This window comes from Saccostrea cucullata, unplaced genomic scaffold (assembly GCF_032062105.1).
Source record: "Saccostrea cucullata isolate Sc308-1 unplaced genomic scaffold, CSIRO_AGI_Scuc_v1 ctg1037, whole genome shotgun sequence".
NCBI classification, from domain to species: domain Eukaryota; kingdom Metazoa; phylum Mollusca; class Bivalvia; order Ostreida; family Ostreidae; genus Saccostrea; species Saccostrea cuccullata.
In genome coordinates this window covers 64,983-81,259 of record NW_026934157.1, presented here as the reverse complement: position 1 = coordinate 81,259, position 16,277 = coordinate 64,983, and the positions used below count along the sequence as shown (strand labels likewise).

General features: G+C 30.4%; 1 protein-coding gene across 4 annotated transcripts; it reads left to right on the top strand.

The window, feature by feature from the left end:
• Positions 1–239: 239 nt before the first annotated feature.
• On the top strand, positions 240–15,720 carry LOC134240057 (universal stress protein in QAH/OAS sulfhydrylase 3'region-like). 4 transcript variants are annotated; one of them, XM_062722168.1, is made up of 6 exons: positions 240–460; positions 4,135–4,258; positions 6,008–6,088; positions 8,418–8,471; positions 13,654–13,745; positions 15,366–15,720. In XM_062722168.1, the coding sequence occupies exons 2-6, from the start codon at positions 4,171–4,173 to the stop codon at positions 15,555–15,557; spliced, it is 507 nt and encodes a 168-aa protein (XP_062578152.1). In that variant the 5' UTR covers positions 240–460; positions 4,135–4,170; the 3' UTR covers positions 15,558–15,720. The 4 variants fall into 4 exon arrangements, with proteins under 4 accessions (XP_062578152.1, XP_062578155.1, XP_062578153.1 ...); XM_062722169.1 differs by lacking the exon at positions 240–460 and adding an exon at positions 3,543–3,765; XM_062722170.1 differs by lacking the exon at positions 240–460 and adding an exon at positions 3,807–3,897.
• The last annotated feature ends 557 nt before the right edge of the window (positions 15,721–16,277 follow it).

Sequence of the window (16,277 nt, the reverse complement as noted above, 5' to 3'; positions counted from 1 at the left end):
AAGAGCATTATATATGCAAACCACGGTGTCAAAAAATCAGCAGTTCTGAAAAGGAGTAATTAAAAGGGGAAAAATATCAGTATAGATATTTCTCATGACTAAAACCATCTTGGTTATAAAAGTAAAGTTTCATTGGTTGTGTTGTCACTGGATATGCAATTTCATATCAACACTATGCATTGTTTCCTTGATAAATACATTTGTTGATTAATTCAATATAATTATAATTATCATCTTACATTTAAGAAACATTTCTCATTTTCTTTGTTAATTGATTTTTCCCTGATCAATACACGATGAAAGCTGTATTACTTAACGAGCACCACTAAACAGTGAAAAGACAATAAATCTACAGTGCAGATAGACTGGAAGATTTTCAAGCAAGCAAGGATATTGAATTCCTACAGGTCTACGATATTGGAATTCTAACACTCAAGACAAAAGTATTGACAGTATTGAGGTGAGTCAAAAGGAAAAAAAAATTGCTTGAACTTTACTTTTCAAAAATTTGTAAATGTATGGTTTGCCTAAAAATGTAATACTTGGCAATGCTTATTTAGGCTGACGTAACGTGTATTTAGATAAGATATACATATGCTTAATATGAAGGTATTTGAAATACATTACAGGTACCAATGCGCTCTGTATGCTCTTTTTCATTAATGTCTGATTAAACTTATTGATTTGAAATGGCTGGGCATCATATATAATTGTATAATCACAGTTCAATTTATCCTTAATGTAAGCAGAACCAACATACATGTGAAAAATAACGATTATTGGGTGCTTTATTGAAATTGTTCTTGACGAATCATCTACTTCCTGACATGTAAATGAAAAATGAAACATGGGAAAAGCAGTTTTAAGATATTGGAAATTTTTCATTCTAGCGAAACAAAATTAAATTAAATTAAATGAAAGCAATTCGGGAATATAAATTGATTAGATACGTATAAAAATGCTTAAATTTGAATACTAGTATATAATTGTTTAAACAATTGATAAAATTAATGTCTTAGTAATCATATACATGTACATGTATTCTATCTCTGTTATAATCACGGACTCCACCATTGGTCAATTTTGATTTGTGTAACAAATATTTTCTATAAATTTTTATTTAGAATTTTAACAGTTTAATTTAAAAGAATAATTTGCTGAGTTTCCTAAATATGTTTAAACATGGATAAAATGGCGCTTTAATATGTAAAACGTTGCATGATATATGGATCCACATAACAAACAATATTCAAGCTGAAAAGTCCATTAAACAATACAAAATAGGAGCAAAGCAAACATGGACCTTCAAAACATCAGAGGTGGGATCATGTGCCATGATTGAATGAAATAATATCAACACAATGGTGCATCTAAATATGAATACTTGTTGAAGAAAGGAATACCAATTCAAATATTTCTTCATTCACGTATAGGAAAATGAACACAAGAAGATAATACTAGATGCATAGTAGGTCTAGCAAAATGTCCAGTGAATGCATAATTGCTTACAAGTTATGTTCCTGCATTTCGAATAACACATTGCATAAAAAGCCATTTTAGAAACTAGCAGACAAAATAATGCTTTATGTTCAAAGCAATTATTTATGATCACTGTTACAATCTAAAATTTCATTTGAAATGGTAATTTTTACAGACATAGCATGCAGTTAAGGACTATGTGCATTTTATGTTTTGCACTATTATGCTCTTGTATTAATACTATAAATAATTTATTCATGAACCTAGACGTAAACAGCTATTTCAAACTGGATAAAGATAGATGCAACTTTTTCAGCGATGATGATTGATGGTGCTTGATGAATTGTTCCTTCTGAATATTGAACCATAAATATTTTTATCCTGTAGTGCAGATGCACAACAAATGCTTTTCAGAAAAGCAATTTGTCTCTCACATAATCTTGATGCGTTTTTCAGTTTATTGCAACAACAATGTTCTTTTGTTTCAATATCTCTCTGTTTTCATTTTAAAGGTACTCCAACAAGTAACGTTTATAAATAAACCACTTCAAACGTAAATGCAGCTTTTAACAAGCAAAGAAAATGCATTTTGTGTTTTTCTCTTCGTTTTTTTATGAAACGTTTTATCTCGTGGGATCAATCTATGATAAAAAACATTCTATAAGGAGAAGGATTGAAGTTCTGAAAGTGTTTTGTTCCTTGTATATGATGTAACTTTTAAATCATGTTATTTGGCGATACACCATAAATAATGTGCTGTCGATGATACTATCATCTTAAAGAAAAAAATCAGTCAACGTCTAGCAGGACGATGCCAATATGTTAAAAGCAGTTCTTCATTTATTCTTGCTATGCTTAAATTCTGTCTGTAATAAAAGAGATATTTTTCATCATATTCCTTTTGTCTGTTCGAATCTTAAATGTTCTCTTTACAAAAAAAAAAAAAAAAAAAAAAAGAAAAGAAAAGAAAATTTGAACACATATTTACTCAAAACAAATAATTTGATTACTCTGTGATGAAACATTTACGCATTTCAATATATAGAATTTTCTACAAATTAAATCTGAAAACGATTCGTAAATAATTATGTCCGCCATTTTCGATCGGACGCTCGCTTTATCTGAGGACCCCTATATAATGACCTGATCTCGTTGTTGTTCAGTGTAATCAGTCGACACTGGTGTAGATGGACGTACACTGTATGCTATACAGCACTCAGTAGCGACAAAAATAACTGTAATACTTCTTCTAATGTAGGAAAGAAAGAATACCAGAGAAACTTACAATAGTTGTACAGGTCAGTGCAATATACAAACAAACACAGATACATGTACACGTGTTTGCAATGAAACATAAACAAAAGTAATGTAAAGTAGCCAGCACGAGCACTGATCGCCATTCAACGCCGATACCCGTAACAATAAAGCATTCAGCTGAAACGAATGCGAAGAGTATATAGGTGTTGATATCGTAAATGATAATATCGAATTGGAGTATGGAGTATGTCTGTTTAGGAGTCGTGTTCAGCTTTAATAATCAAACTAAGTGAAATGTTCTTGTAAATTCTGCTGAATATTGAAAACAACTAAAATAGACAAATTTACAAAGACTTTAAACCGAAGGTAAAAACACAAGTCATTAAAATAATAAATTATGCAAATTGACTAAAAATACAAAATGCAAATCGACATTTGACAAAAATGCTGTTTTGGTTTTACATTTACTGGTGTCTGGTACCTAGGAAAAAATCTGGGACAGAGGATAAACTTTCACTCTGCGTTTTCTGAAATACATGTATGTTCTTTGAATTGAACATGTTCTGTCTGTAAATGTTGCCTTGTATTGTTACTGATTTCGTAACATGTTTCTATATGAAGACTGCTGCTCTGCCTTGATGCTCACCCGGAAAATGAACTAAAACGTCTTTCATCCATTTGTTCATTTATTTAATCAATTTCACCGAACAAGCGTTTACTTCTGTCATAATTACAACTTCGTAATCAAACAGCTTGTCAGAATCAATTGTTCACCAGAACAGGTCAGATGGATTATGAGATCAATTGATTAGGCAGTCAATTTATGGCAGGGTCTATACATTGCTTGTATCCCGATGATAAAAAATCATCAATAAATTCGTAGCTGATGTACTCAAGAACACGAAGCGTATCATAGCACTTTATTAATAATACATTATTCTTCAGTGTTTGGATGCTTAAAACGGATGGCCTTGTTGTCAGATCCTATGTTAAATGAGGACATATAGCAGAACATATCTGCTTTTATAGGTAGGTCTGTAATATGTACTGATAAGGAAAATGTATCGAATGGTTAAAAATGGCTTTTTGGTAGGCACGACTAAAAAGTCAGCTTACTCTCCAGTAGGATTGCTGAAGAATTGCTCCTAATTGCAAAAGATGGTAATGAAGATAGGACACTCAACTATTAATTGACTTTTGGCGTTTCTCTTTGCATTAATTCTGCGTCTTTAAATGTTTCTGAGGGAAAAAAATCAATGTGTGAAGGTTTTCACTTTCGCATCAAGAACTTGCTGTAACGGACATCTAAGATTACAATTTTTCAAGGAACCATCAGCAAACAAGTAGTCCCAGTTCTCTGATTAACTTCATTTGAAGAGTGTCTTTTATTCTTGACAGGAAAGTCTTTCTGTGGAGAAGTAAGGAATATTGACAATGGCAACTGAGGATAAAGACGGAAGACAGCCTCGGGTTGTTGCTATTGCTATAGATAATAGTGATTATGCAGAAAAAGCTTTTGATTGTAAGTACATATATTTTCATTATTGATTTATTATCATTATTTAATTGATTTATTTAATGTATACTCATTTACAAAAAACCGATGTATAAAAATTCTCAGAAATAGTAAGCTAAAATGTAAAATTTGTAGATCGTTTTAAGTTTTCGACGAACCTTGACACGTGGTGCATGCTGTTTAATGTAGATATATCCCTAATCTTATTAAGATAACACGTCAAAGATACATTTATATTTACATCATGCACTAAGAAACACACACAGAGCTTCTTTATCGTGTCTTAAAAATCAACAACATTAATAAAAATTTGAACAATTATTAACTGTCATAGAAAATGTGAATAAATTAAGATTTTCTAAAAGTAATGATATCCAATAGGTAGTAAAAACCTAGTTCCATGCATAAAACGTCACATTTTTAACCTTTTTCTGTATGGAAGATGTACCTAAATCAATAAAGTTTTTAGCAAGGGAAACCTGGCGATATGTTCTCGATAAAATCCCCAGCATTTCTTTTAATTAGGCACGCAAAATTGAGGATGTAAAACTCTCCTTCAACATTGAACCACGTACCAAGAGATTGCGAAGTTAAAGATAATCAGATTGCTTAGTTTTGTAGATTTTCCGAACAGTAATCTCCGGTGGCACTAAAATCCATTGCCCGACATCGCACTGGGATCTTGAGTTCCTTCAATATCTGCTTTTATGATGCGCCGAGACTTTCCAGTTCGGTGTTTTATTGGAAGTTTTATTGTAATGGAGACTTCTTGCTATATCAATTGAAAATTACTCATCTATTTTGGGGTGAAATAAAAGAAAATTCAAAAACGCATTTAGAACATATCTTCCTGAATTTCATTTGAACCAAAGAGATAAGTTAGGAATTCTGGTCAGAGTCTGTTCGTTTCTAGTTCCTTTTGTCTATAATTTAACATTCAAGTTTTTTTATGCACTTACAGTGTACTTATTGCAGAATGAGAGGATATAAGGTTTTTTTCAGAATGGAAGAAAATTTTGTTTCCTCAAGTATTAAAATTTCTTCTTAAAGATTATTCTATTATTTGTGTAATATGCATGTCGTTAATGTTGTATATACAAACAACTTGCAATAAGTATATACAAAGTAAAATGAATATAAAGATTTAATTTTTTTTAAATTTGTTTAATAAAAAAATATTCATAAAATGTGAAAATAGGAGATATTTTTCTATATCGAGTCATTTGGGCTGAAGTCATTTCAGTGTTCAAACTCTCTGCAACTACAGAACGGCTTACGTGACAGTTCTTAATGTTTGGCTAAAATTGTTTTTTTTTTACGAGTTCTTACTGATAATTTAGTCGTTTTCAAAAAGGTTTGAATGCTTACGATATCCTCTTACTAATGTGCATTTCTTACAATTAATTTTACGCAATTTCACGTTCAATCACCAGCTTTTCCTTTATTGCGACTTTAATTACAATTAATTATTTCAGTCTATAACAGATCTTGTTAATAATTGAATAATAAAATGCTCTTTTTCTTATACAAGTATTTATTTATATTTCTGATACATGCACATGAATAAAGAAGCGCAGATGACGGTGACTTTCATTTTGGACAGAAAGAGGCTGATTGATGAATTATCTGAACATATTTTTTTCATCTCCATACAGATGAAAATCGCGTACTTATTGAACATTTAAAAAAAAGTATAATTTTTTACAATCTTCACATTATCAAATTTGAATTTATTATTTATTATTATTCTTGAAGGGTACTTAGAAAAAATAAGACGAGATGATGACGTCATTGTTCTTATTCACATTCCGGAGTCCTATGACTTTTCTTTGGCTAGTGAGTATTAATGCTTTCATAATTTTCCTACATATGGAAAACACTGTACTCTTTTCTCTTTTTTATTCTTCCTCACACCGATTTTAGTATTCCTATAGATATACTAGTATTTATATACAATGTGCAAATATTTCACTGCATTTTCAATTTTGTGTAATTCCCAACGTTGTAATTGTGTGTTCCTTCTTCAATAGCAATGCCTAGATGTAAACCTAACCAATAAAGCAACAAAAGAACGGAATGTTGTCAATAAAGCCAAACAAATTATATTAGTAAAAATATAATATGAACATTCAGAAAACTTATTTTGTACTTAGAAAACTCTCTCGTATTTTGCAATAAAAATAACATTTGCTTCAATATGTGCGTATTACCAAGTTTAAAAATACACATTCATTTTCGAACATTTACATGCAGATACAAAACCATACACCGTTAATCTTCTATTCCTTGCGTACGAACAAAAAAATATTAATCATCTGAAAATAAAAGTTTTAATAAGAAGAAATATTTTATTCATTAGTAATTGGTAAATGGATTTGAAAAATTAAAGGTAATATTCGATTTGAATAAATCTAAAACAATATTGTTATGAAATTTTGATCATGCTAAATAAATTAAAATCAATATTTTTGTATCGGATGCTCTGAAGTTAATAATTATTCCCATTGTTTTTTTCTTATATTGAAATGTGCATATTGTTTCTTATTCTACTGAGAATTATTTGCCAATTTCAAGTACAAGATTGTCTCCATATTTTTTTCTACTCTTCTTTATAAATTATAAAAATTAAATCTTTCTGTCAGACTAGTTTTTAAATTCAGAATTGGAGAATAAAAAGTCGTGTTGCTAACTGACTGTTTTAAGGACAAATTATGTGTACGAAATAAGTAATGGGTCTAATAAGCTATTGCACTATAACACCTTATTCTTCTCATTCTAAATCGTGCACCTTTACAATCTTTTGGCACTTATCTCTTATCATTTCCATCACTCACACTTATCACTTTGATTTCATACACACGTACTCTTAGGTAATATTTAACATTATTAACACACTGAATTGATGGATTTCCCCCTTATTTCCTAATCAAGACAAAGAGCACATGGCGGATGTGACCAGTCTGCAGGGGATGCTGGCTCATCTATGGCACCTTATCCCACCTCTGATGTTTTGGAGGTCTGTGTTTGCTCTGCGCCTATTTTGAATTGTATTATGAACTTTTGAACTTGAATACTGTTAGATATCTTCATATATTTCGATGTAGTTTTTGGATATCAAGCCTTCCAACAATCTGCCGAGACTCCAATGTGTACTTACTGCGCCCTGTTATTAGCATACGTAGTTTTGTATTCAAATAGATGATACATGTAATTTATCTAACAACTTCTAAATCAAAAAGAAGAAAATTTTGCTCTGACACTCAATACAAAATTAAGATAAATCGACGATGTTTTATCTATAAAGAATATTCATTTTCATTCCTATCTTAATTCTGACACGTGCTAATTCTGACACGTGCTAATTCTGACACATCTGGTTCGTGTTATGATTCTTTTTGGTCGTTGTTGTTTTTGGAGAAAGACTTGATAGTGGTCTGGGGACACGGGTTGGGAATGGGCGTGGTGACTTAAACTTTCTTATCATCAGCTTCCTTTGTTTACGTAGCAGTTTACCATAATAACCTCTATATAGAATTTATGAGTCCCAGTTGGTATACATGTATATGCGCAAGAGCATTCTTTTCTTAGGGACATTTTGTATATTTTACAAACAAGGAGAGTTCAAACAAATACGTTGATTGAACAAAAATATCAACAGTCTAGAGTCAGTATTTGTTGTCAATGTAGTGGCATCTCTGCAAGATTTTTCCACTTGTCTGATCATGGCAAAGAGCAAACGGCGGGTGTGACCTGTAAACATAGGATTCTTACTCCTTCATGGCAACTTATAACAACGCCCATGTTGTAAGAGGTCTGCGTTTGCTTTGTGTATATTGTTTAAATAGACTTAAAAGATCAATTTCTGTTCTTCCTATTTATATTTTTCTCTCTTTGCAATGCAATTCAAAACCACCTCCTTTGCATTCACAAAACAACTGTAATCACAATTTCAATTTAAATCACATTTTGTTTTACGTCACAACAAAAAAAAATCATGAAAATTAACTATGCTAGATTTGTATGCATAAAGAAAATCAAAGGTAATTCTATCAATGATTTAACTTGTGCATATTGAGCTAAATATCATTCATGAATTGACAAAATCAACAAAGAAATACTTCCTAAAGAATCACAAAGTATCTGAATCAAAGTATTTGCGTCGTAGGAGAGTGGTCGCCCGTGACTCTTCAGAAGGAAGCGTTCGATTTCACAATACCAAGTATGTATCTGCATTTTTATTTTATTACAAATATGAGCATGATTTTACAATTAGAAATAAAATAGAAAAGATATTAGAAGAGTTGTAAGGAAGAAATGTTATGTGTTGAACTATCTGTAAGTATCTGATAACTAGGATTTAAAAATGTTTCGATAGAGTCCTTAGCCTTATAGCACAATAAGTAAAAGTGTATTCAATGAGATATTCATGTTATGTTTAGGCTTTATATTCCAAAAGACGTAAATGGTTTACAAACCACTCACAACGCATGATGATCAAAAGTTTCAATTGCTATGATAAAAGTGTTTTTTTTTAAAGGAGGAATAAAACTTTTTTTTTTTTTAAATTCAAAATCAAACTTGAATCTTTCAATTTTCTTTACTAAAATGTGTCACGGAAAACTGATTGCAATATATTTTAAACCAAAACAAATTAAACTGTTGTTGAGCATACGATTGCAGTAATCTGCCTTGAATTCAATTACACAACACAAATGACACCGAGCTGAGAGCTGTATTTGCGAGATCATATGATTTGTCGTCTCTCATGAGAGCTATAACATTGTCCTGATTTCTGTAGAGCAAATTTGGTTACAGATTAGTCGCAGTAATAAATCAATGTTTGAGATACAACCTTGCAACATTGCTGGAATATTTTAGATAACTAATTCAAAGATTTTTTTCTCTTTATTCTAGAATGCATCTAACCTTTAAAGTACTTTTATAATTAAATTGTACTTGAACTGTTTATTTTTCTCTGAAAAAAGAAACAACAAACTTGAAATAATATAACCTGAACACTTAAGGTAGGATCCTTCTCTGGTTTCTGACTAGATGAAACATTCAAAGTATATTTGCTTATATGTCTTATATATTGAGGTGTAAGGAATTTAAAAGACCATATTTTTCTTTCCTCATCACAATTGTACAACTTTAAATAGAAATGGTAAATTGTTTTTGAAAACTAGCAGGGATATTTTTGGCGGAATGGTGGCGTATGAAAATATCTTCTTTTCTGCTTCTCAAAATTATTATAGAACTACGAATTTAGTTATAGTTTTTACACAATCGAAGTCTTGGAGAAATTTTCAAATGTAAGTTAGACTAATAAAGAGGGACTAAACTTTCAAAATATATCAAATAAATATGATTTCTCAAACAAACTAGAACTTTATTAGCTTTTAAACGCTTCCTATCAAAGTGCAGATTTGAGCCAAAAATCTATAAAAAGTATTTTTTCTCTCTTAGTAAACGATCAAAACTTTTTGTTTTTGTATCATTTTGTACATTTATAAGACTACTTTATTATATGTGAAAAGAAGAAAAAGTTAAATATAGGAAGCATATGAAAATAACTAATATATCTTGAAATATTAAGAAAAACATAGAAAATTCGGATTAGCTAATATCCAGTTAAGTTAAATTATTTATGTAAATTTGGTAATATCATGCTATAGACCCGATATAGTAATATGTTTTTTATGCAAAAAGAACAATCATTAAACTTTTGAAATAGAAGTAGGTATCACATGATTGGCAACAGTTATTTTTTTATTCTAAATGTCAAGGAAAAAGATAATGACCTTGACCTCTAATATAAAACGGTCAAATTTAATTTCACTGATAATATCACTTACTGATATTGTCTTCTTGATTCTATGAAAATTTCATTAATTTTTAAATATTAGAAATATGAGAAGAATCCTACCTTAAGTAACATCATGAAATAATGCAGCAATATTTTAAGTGTTAAATGACAAGCTTAAAAATATTGATCAATAGAGGGATCCTTTACTTACCGATTTTTTTTTTTTGGAGAAACTACAAAGCAGTTATTACATTCATTTCCCCGAGAGAAGGCTTTCCACTTGACATTAATCATTATTATGACAATATTAGAACAAGGTATGGTTTTAGCTAACTTATTACATGACTAAAGCTTTTCTAAAAATAATCAATTTTTCATAAAGTTTTCTCTCAAATACTATTTTAAAGCATAAAGTGAGTACGATTAATTCTTAAACCGCTGCAAACTACTAGCAGATAAGTTAAGGTTACGGAAATTTCAACAACTCCGGTTAAGACCAACATTTCGTTAATCCATTGGTCATTATCTATATATTCGATCAATGCATACTATCTTTGCAAGATATATAACTGTATTCAGCGGCAGCTCACACATTCTCTACTAATTCCATCATGATAAGTAGATACAACATTATTGTTCATGATAAATGTTGTGTATGTCATTTCAAGAAATCAAAAATTCCTTCAAAAAAAGTCACTTTCCCCCCGAAATGCAAATAAAAAATATCAATATTCACTTTAGCTTTTTTTTTTACGTGTTTGATAACAGAGAATAATTAGGTCATTCTTCGATTCATAATTTTCAAATGAATTGATAATACTATATCAACAATTGTATTACTTTTTATAGTCCGTTAATTATCATACAATTTGTTCTTAAAGAAACAATTAATCATTCTGTGTGTGTGTATTATTAAATGAGGGAATTTTCAATTAGCATTTGTGTACACTTTGTAAACTGTAGGGTATGTGTGGCAAAAATAATTTGTTTGATTTTTCGTGTTGAAGTTCAGCATACCATTATATATAGAACTTGAATAAAAGTAATTTCTGCGACAAATATATTATATATTTCAGTTATTTTCAAAACAAAAAAGGTTTTCATTTTTCAGTTTAGAATAAAAAAACACAAGTTGTTGCAGATGCAAATATTGTATATAAAGTTCAAAGGGATTGTATAATTTTTATTAATCAGAATTCATTTATATGATTATATTTGTTGGATTTTTTAAAAAATGAATTGCTAACAGTCATTGCACGTGTGTAGACCAAGGCTAAATTTGGTCTTGCGGACACAGGTACATGTAGGCCTATGTGTACTGTTTGTTAGGAACTGGGTGACCAATTTCCTTCAATATTTACAACAGTTCCATAATTAGACAGTGCAGTTTTTTTTTATTAACGTCATTATAAACACTGTTAAACATATTAAATCTAACAGTCGAATATCTTTGGATATGGGGTAACCCATATCTATTCTTGTTATGACAAAGAACAAGGTATGGTTTTAGCTTTATCGTGCCCTAAAAATTCAAGGTTTTCAAAGAGTTTTGAAAATGGCTTAAATATTAATCGAGTTCATGACTGTAATAGATCAGAAAAGAAAATGACATAAAGGAATACCATTCTGGAAATATGACGTCATTAATTTGATGCATTTCTTTTTCACATGAGCACAATATATATGTATTTTTTTTTTTACATTATTTGCCCAGTGAATTTGTTTTCATGTCAGTCGTGAGTTTGGGCCATGCATGTCAGTCAATCTGGAAATGTAAGCCAGCAGAACCTACCGGAGATTTACATGCGGTTTGATCTATTTAAACAGAAAAAAAAATTAAAGGAAAATCAAAAGATCTGTGAAATTTTTGTTTCCATGACCATTATATAAGTACACCGAACATATTCCAAATATTTTGTAGAAGTCAGTTAGGGTAGCTACATGAAATAATCATTCAACAATACTTAGAAATTTCGTGACAATAGCTAGACACAGATGATAACTTCATCCTGTTTTGTTTTCATTTAGCAAAAACATACAAGATGACAAATATGAATTTTAGGTATCCAATGAAAATGTATACTAGTAACTTGTTTTTTTTAATTTGCCTGTCATTAATAAGCTAGACAAAGGATGACTGCACTCAAGGATTTGCGAAATTTACGTCAAAGTAAACATTCAAAACATACATCTTTCTTTTAATTGCAGGAATGATCAACATCTAATCTACAACTTTACTTAATTACAATAAATAAAAGTTTGTCTCTTCGGTGTATGAATCTGTTTTCTAAGGCGGGGGTCATCTCAATTTATTCAATTTCCGTACGATAGTGAACATTTTTTACTGACTTTAATGCAGCACATGTTTTATTTTTCTCCTTTTAACAGTAGTTGTATATTTGCATAAATAATGTTGTGTTAAAAGGAGATTGATAGACAAACATGCGCTCATGGTTTAAAAGAGAAAAAAAATGCTTCTTTTTTCTCGCTCCCTCTGTTGTAACCAAGGGCCGCGACACGTTGAATATTGTAATTCACCACGTGATATCTTTCCTCAGGTAGTTTTGTGAATACAAAATTCCGTCACGTGACTTATTGGTAGCATGTTTGTGTTAATTAGGACACAGTGATCGAACACGTTAAATAGTCAGTCATCGATTTAAAATATTTTTTACTTACATGGATGGCTCATACTTTGAAAAGCTTATGTAAATAATGTACTTGTGCCATGCAGAATAAATAGGAAGATGAAAAATAGAGATCTCGTATTTTTAAATACAAGTCATTGTTATTCATCAATCTAATTTCAGTTCCATTCTTATGATATGTTAGCTCTGCCTCTCATACATACATAATGTACAATTAAGGGCAGGTAAGTGAAAATGATCTGTATTTGGAAAACCATAAGGACAAAAAACGTGAAAATAGTTATTACATTACAGTATAAAATCATTCTTAACATTTAAATTGGGTGTCTAATTGACAGACATTTGTAGGAAATATATAAAATTGAACTTAGGTCAAGATTTAAAAGCAACAGAAGTGACCGAAAAAGACCCAAAACACAGCGTTAAGTGCAGTCATCCTTTACTCTGTTGTTCCTAACAAAGCCTCATTATGATGCATTAACGTGTCTGATAACTAACATGAAATGCAGTTTTAATGTAAAGCTAATTTTAGAAGATAACAGCACTTTAACATGCTTTCTGCATTTTGCTGACAGCTGGATGATCATCATTATCTTATCGCTGTATTAGTTTCATGGTTGAAACTTATCACACTTTTATTTTAGAAAGTATAATGAATCCATTTTTTCAGTCATCGTGATTAATTCTTGAAATTTAACGGCATGTTATATATGCTTAAGAAAAAGATGTAAAACTGAAAAAGTTTTTAAAAAGAAACGTAAAGATTTGAAAGAGATATATCATTCATCATTCTGATTAGGTTAACATAAAAGTGGCAATTCATTTGCAGAATTTAAAGAAATGTGAAATAGCTTCTTTATCAATGATCCAAATGGTCGTTTACGTTCCTGCTTTGAAAGATCAACACATATCGATCTATTATTTTTTTTGTTTTATTTTACATTTAGGTCCAGGTGTTATGAGACAACTCTTGGATGAATTAGAGAAAAGCGTGAAGGCATTAGAGGATAAATTCGCTGAAAAAGTCAAGGCTTACGGGGTAAGTGATATGCATTACTAAATTTGTATGTGTCTGTACACATATAGTCTTTTTAAAAGTAACTGTAAGAACTCACTTCATATTTCTCTAAAATATCAGAAACAATGTACATGTAGCTCTTTATAGAAAATGTTTCATGTCCTCCATAAGACCATAACAATCTGATAGTTTGACAAACATCAACTGAAAACAGACAAATCTCAGCTAATTGCTATTTACAATCCCCTCAATGCCAGATATCAAACCTTTCATAAGCTTCACAAATTAGAAATGAACAGGATTGACATCATCAGTCATTTCATGGTTAGCTCGTTCGTTGATTTCAACATTATACTGATCGGTAATGGATTCATTCGTGATGTTGTCAACAATCACTTTGACATTCAGCTAAGAACATTCAGGACGAAAATCAAGATCTTTTTCTTTCGTCCTTGTCTGGTAATGATTATTAAGCAAAAAAAAAACAAAAACATGGCTTTGTCACATTCAGCACGGAAAAAATCTTAATAAAGTAGCAAGTAAATGTGCATATCTTTACAGCGTCTTCTTTAAATTAATTAAAGCGGTAACCTGAAGGAAAGGAACATCAGCCATTTTGAAGGAAAAATTTAGGCCCATGTAAAACGTCATTCCTGTATATTTTAGGTTTTTTTGTTTAAATCGATATATTTACATCCGCTGAATATTTTCTCCTTTATTTCTTAAGAAAAACCATTGCGTTAATCACCTCATGAACTACAGTAGGCAAGTCGCCTGTACAGATTTCTTGATCATTGTTGAAACGTATGAAGGCAAAAATTCTTTTTAGGCCCTTTAAATGATTATTTAAACAAATATAAATATAAACAATAAAATGTCCTGTATTAATTTAGGCATTCATAACTTTTTGTTTTTTTCTGCAAATCGTTATGTTAATTTTATTGTTTAAGTTAATGTATGGTTTCATTACTATTTTCCTTCCGATTGATATCGGAAAAAATTACATTCTTTTAGGGTTTGTTTCTGTATACTCTGCCATTTAGTGATATAATCTATTTGAAATTGTTAATTGGAGATACCTGATAATCTAACTCCACTTGAATCTACTACCTATCAAAATAAGGAAACTATCATCAGTTTGTGGATTAGTAAAAGTGTATTTCAAAAGTTGATATCACCTAGTTAAGTTTTGTGCGAAACTACAATTTCCTTCCTCTCGAATATAGACTGCAAACATTTACATACTTAAACAATGCGCACATTCATCAGTGTCGTTGCAAGTAAATGATATTAATAACATTAACAGATACACATATTTAAAAAGAAATGCAAAATCTAGCTGCATGTAAGACTAAAATATGTTAAATTGAAATTAAATTTAAGGAGTCCGAAACATCATGAGTTTTCAAATTTCCTAAATATTTGGAATTAAATATTAGTAAAATAGCATGCATCACTTTCAATAGTCATGTCTTAACCATAATTTGGTATCAGTAAAGTAAAATAAATGATTCAACTAATCTGAAACGTTGAATGGCAATGGAAAAGCATACATCATCTCTAAAAATTCGCAGAGGTAGACCGCCTTTGAAACAAAACATTTTTGTCGAGGATTTATACTTGGCCATTTTATTTTAATAGATTGATGGGAAGTTTCGCACTGGCGCAGGAAAACCAGGGGAGGCTATCATAAAAATAGCAAAAGAAGAGAATGCTACAATGATAATCACAGGCACGAGAGGACTGGGAAAGATTCGTCGGACTGTGCTTGGTAGCGTGAGTGATTACGTCATACACCACTCACCTGTGCCTGTTCTTGTATGTCGAATGTGATTTACTTACCTGAAATGTTCACTCATCTTCAGAATAAACTGTTTGTCATCACTGTCTTAATCAGTTTTTTCCGTATTTTATTGTTATATTTTTTCTTGATTCCAACAATGAATTAAATACATGTAAGTCAAATGATATGCTTTAATAAACATTCAAATAATGATATTTCTGTTATTTTTTTTTTCAATATAAAAGAATTAACCTCATAATATTACTTTCACAAAAGGCGTTGAGAAATAAAAGTTTAAAAACATTTTTTAATGAATAAAAATCTTTAAAAAACATGCTAATAATGATAACAATAATAAGCAAATGTCAGGGATATTAAGAGATAGAAGGAAAAAGAAGCAAAGAATACAAATGCCTAGAGAACATACCAAAGATGCCCCATAAAAAATTCCTGCATAGGTTCGTATCCATTTACAGATATAAGATTAAATCCAATAATAATAACTAGATGAGATCTCGTTGCGAGCAACGAGTAGGTCTTCCGTTCGATTTTTGATAAGGTTATAAAACAACTTTAAATGAAAAAAAGTGTTCAGATCAATTATTCAAAATACGTGAGAACACATTTAAGAGTGAAATCTATCAATTTCAAACAACTTCCGGTCTTTATAATTCACTTCCGGTGTGACCGGAAGTACTTAAAATGACCTTTAACTCCTCTCTGAGTGTGAAGGAACCATCCCTGATAATTTCGAGGAAAATTGCTCTTTT

What these genes read in the sequence shown, in the direction of transcription:
- LOC134240057 (XM_062722168.1), top strand. Translation starts at nt 4,171, where the DNA reads ATGGCAACTGAGGATAAAGACGGAAGACAGCCTCGGGTTGTTGCTATT. An exon ending in TGCAGAAAAAGCTTTTGATT is followed by an intron (nt 4,259 to 6,007) that starts GTAAGTACATAT and finishes TTATTCTTGAAG; the next exon opens with GGTACTTAGAAAAAATAAGA. An exon ending in CTATGACTTTTCTTTGGCTA is followed by an intron (nt 6,089 to 8,417) that starts GTGAGTATTAAT and finishes TTTGCGTCGTAG; the next exon opens with GAGAGTGGTCGCCCGTGACT.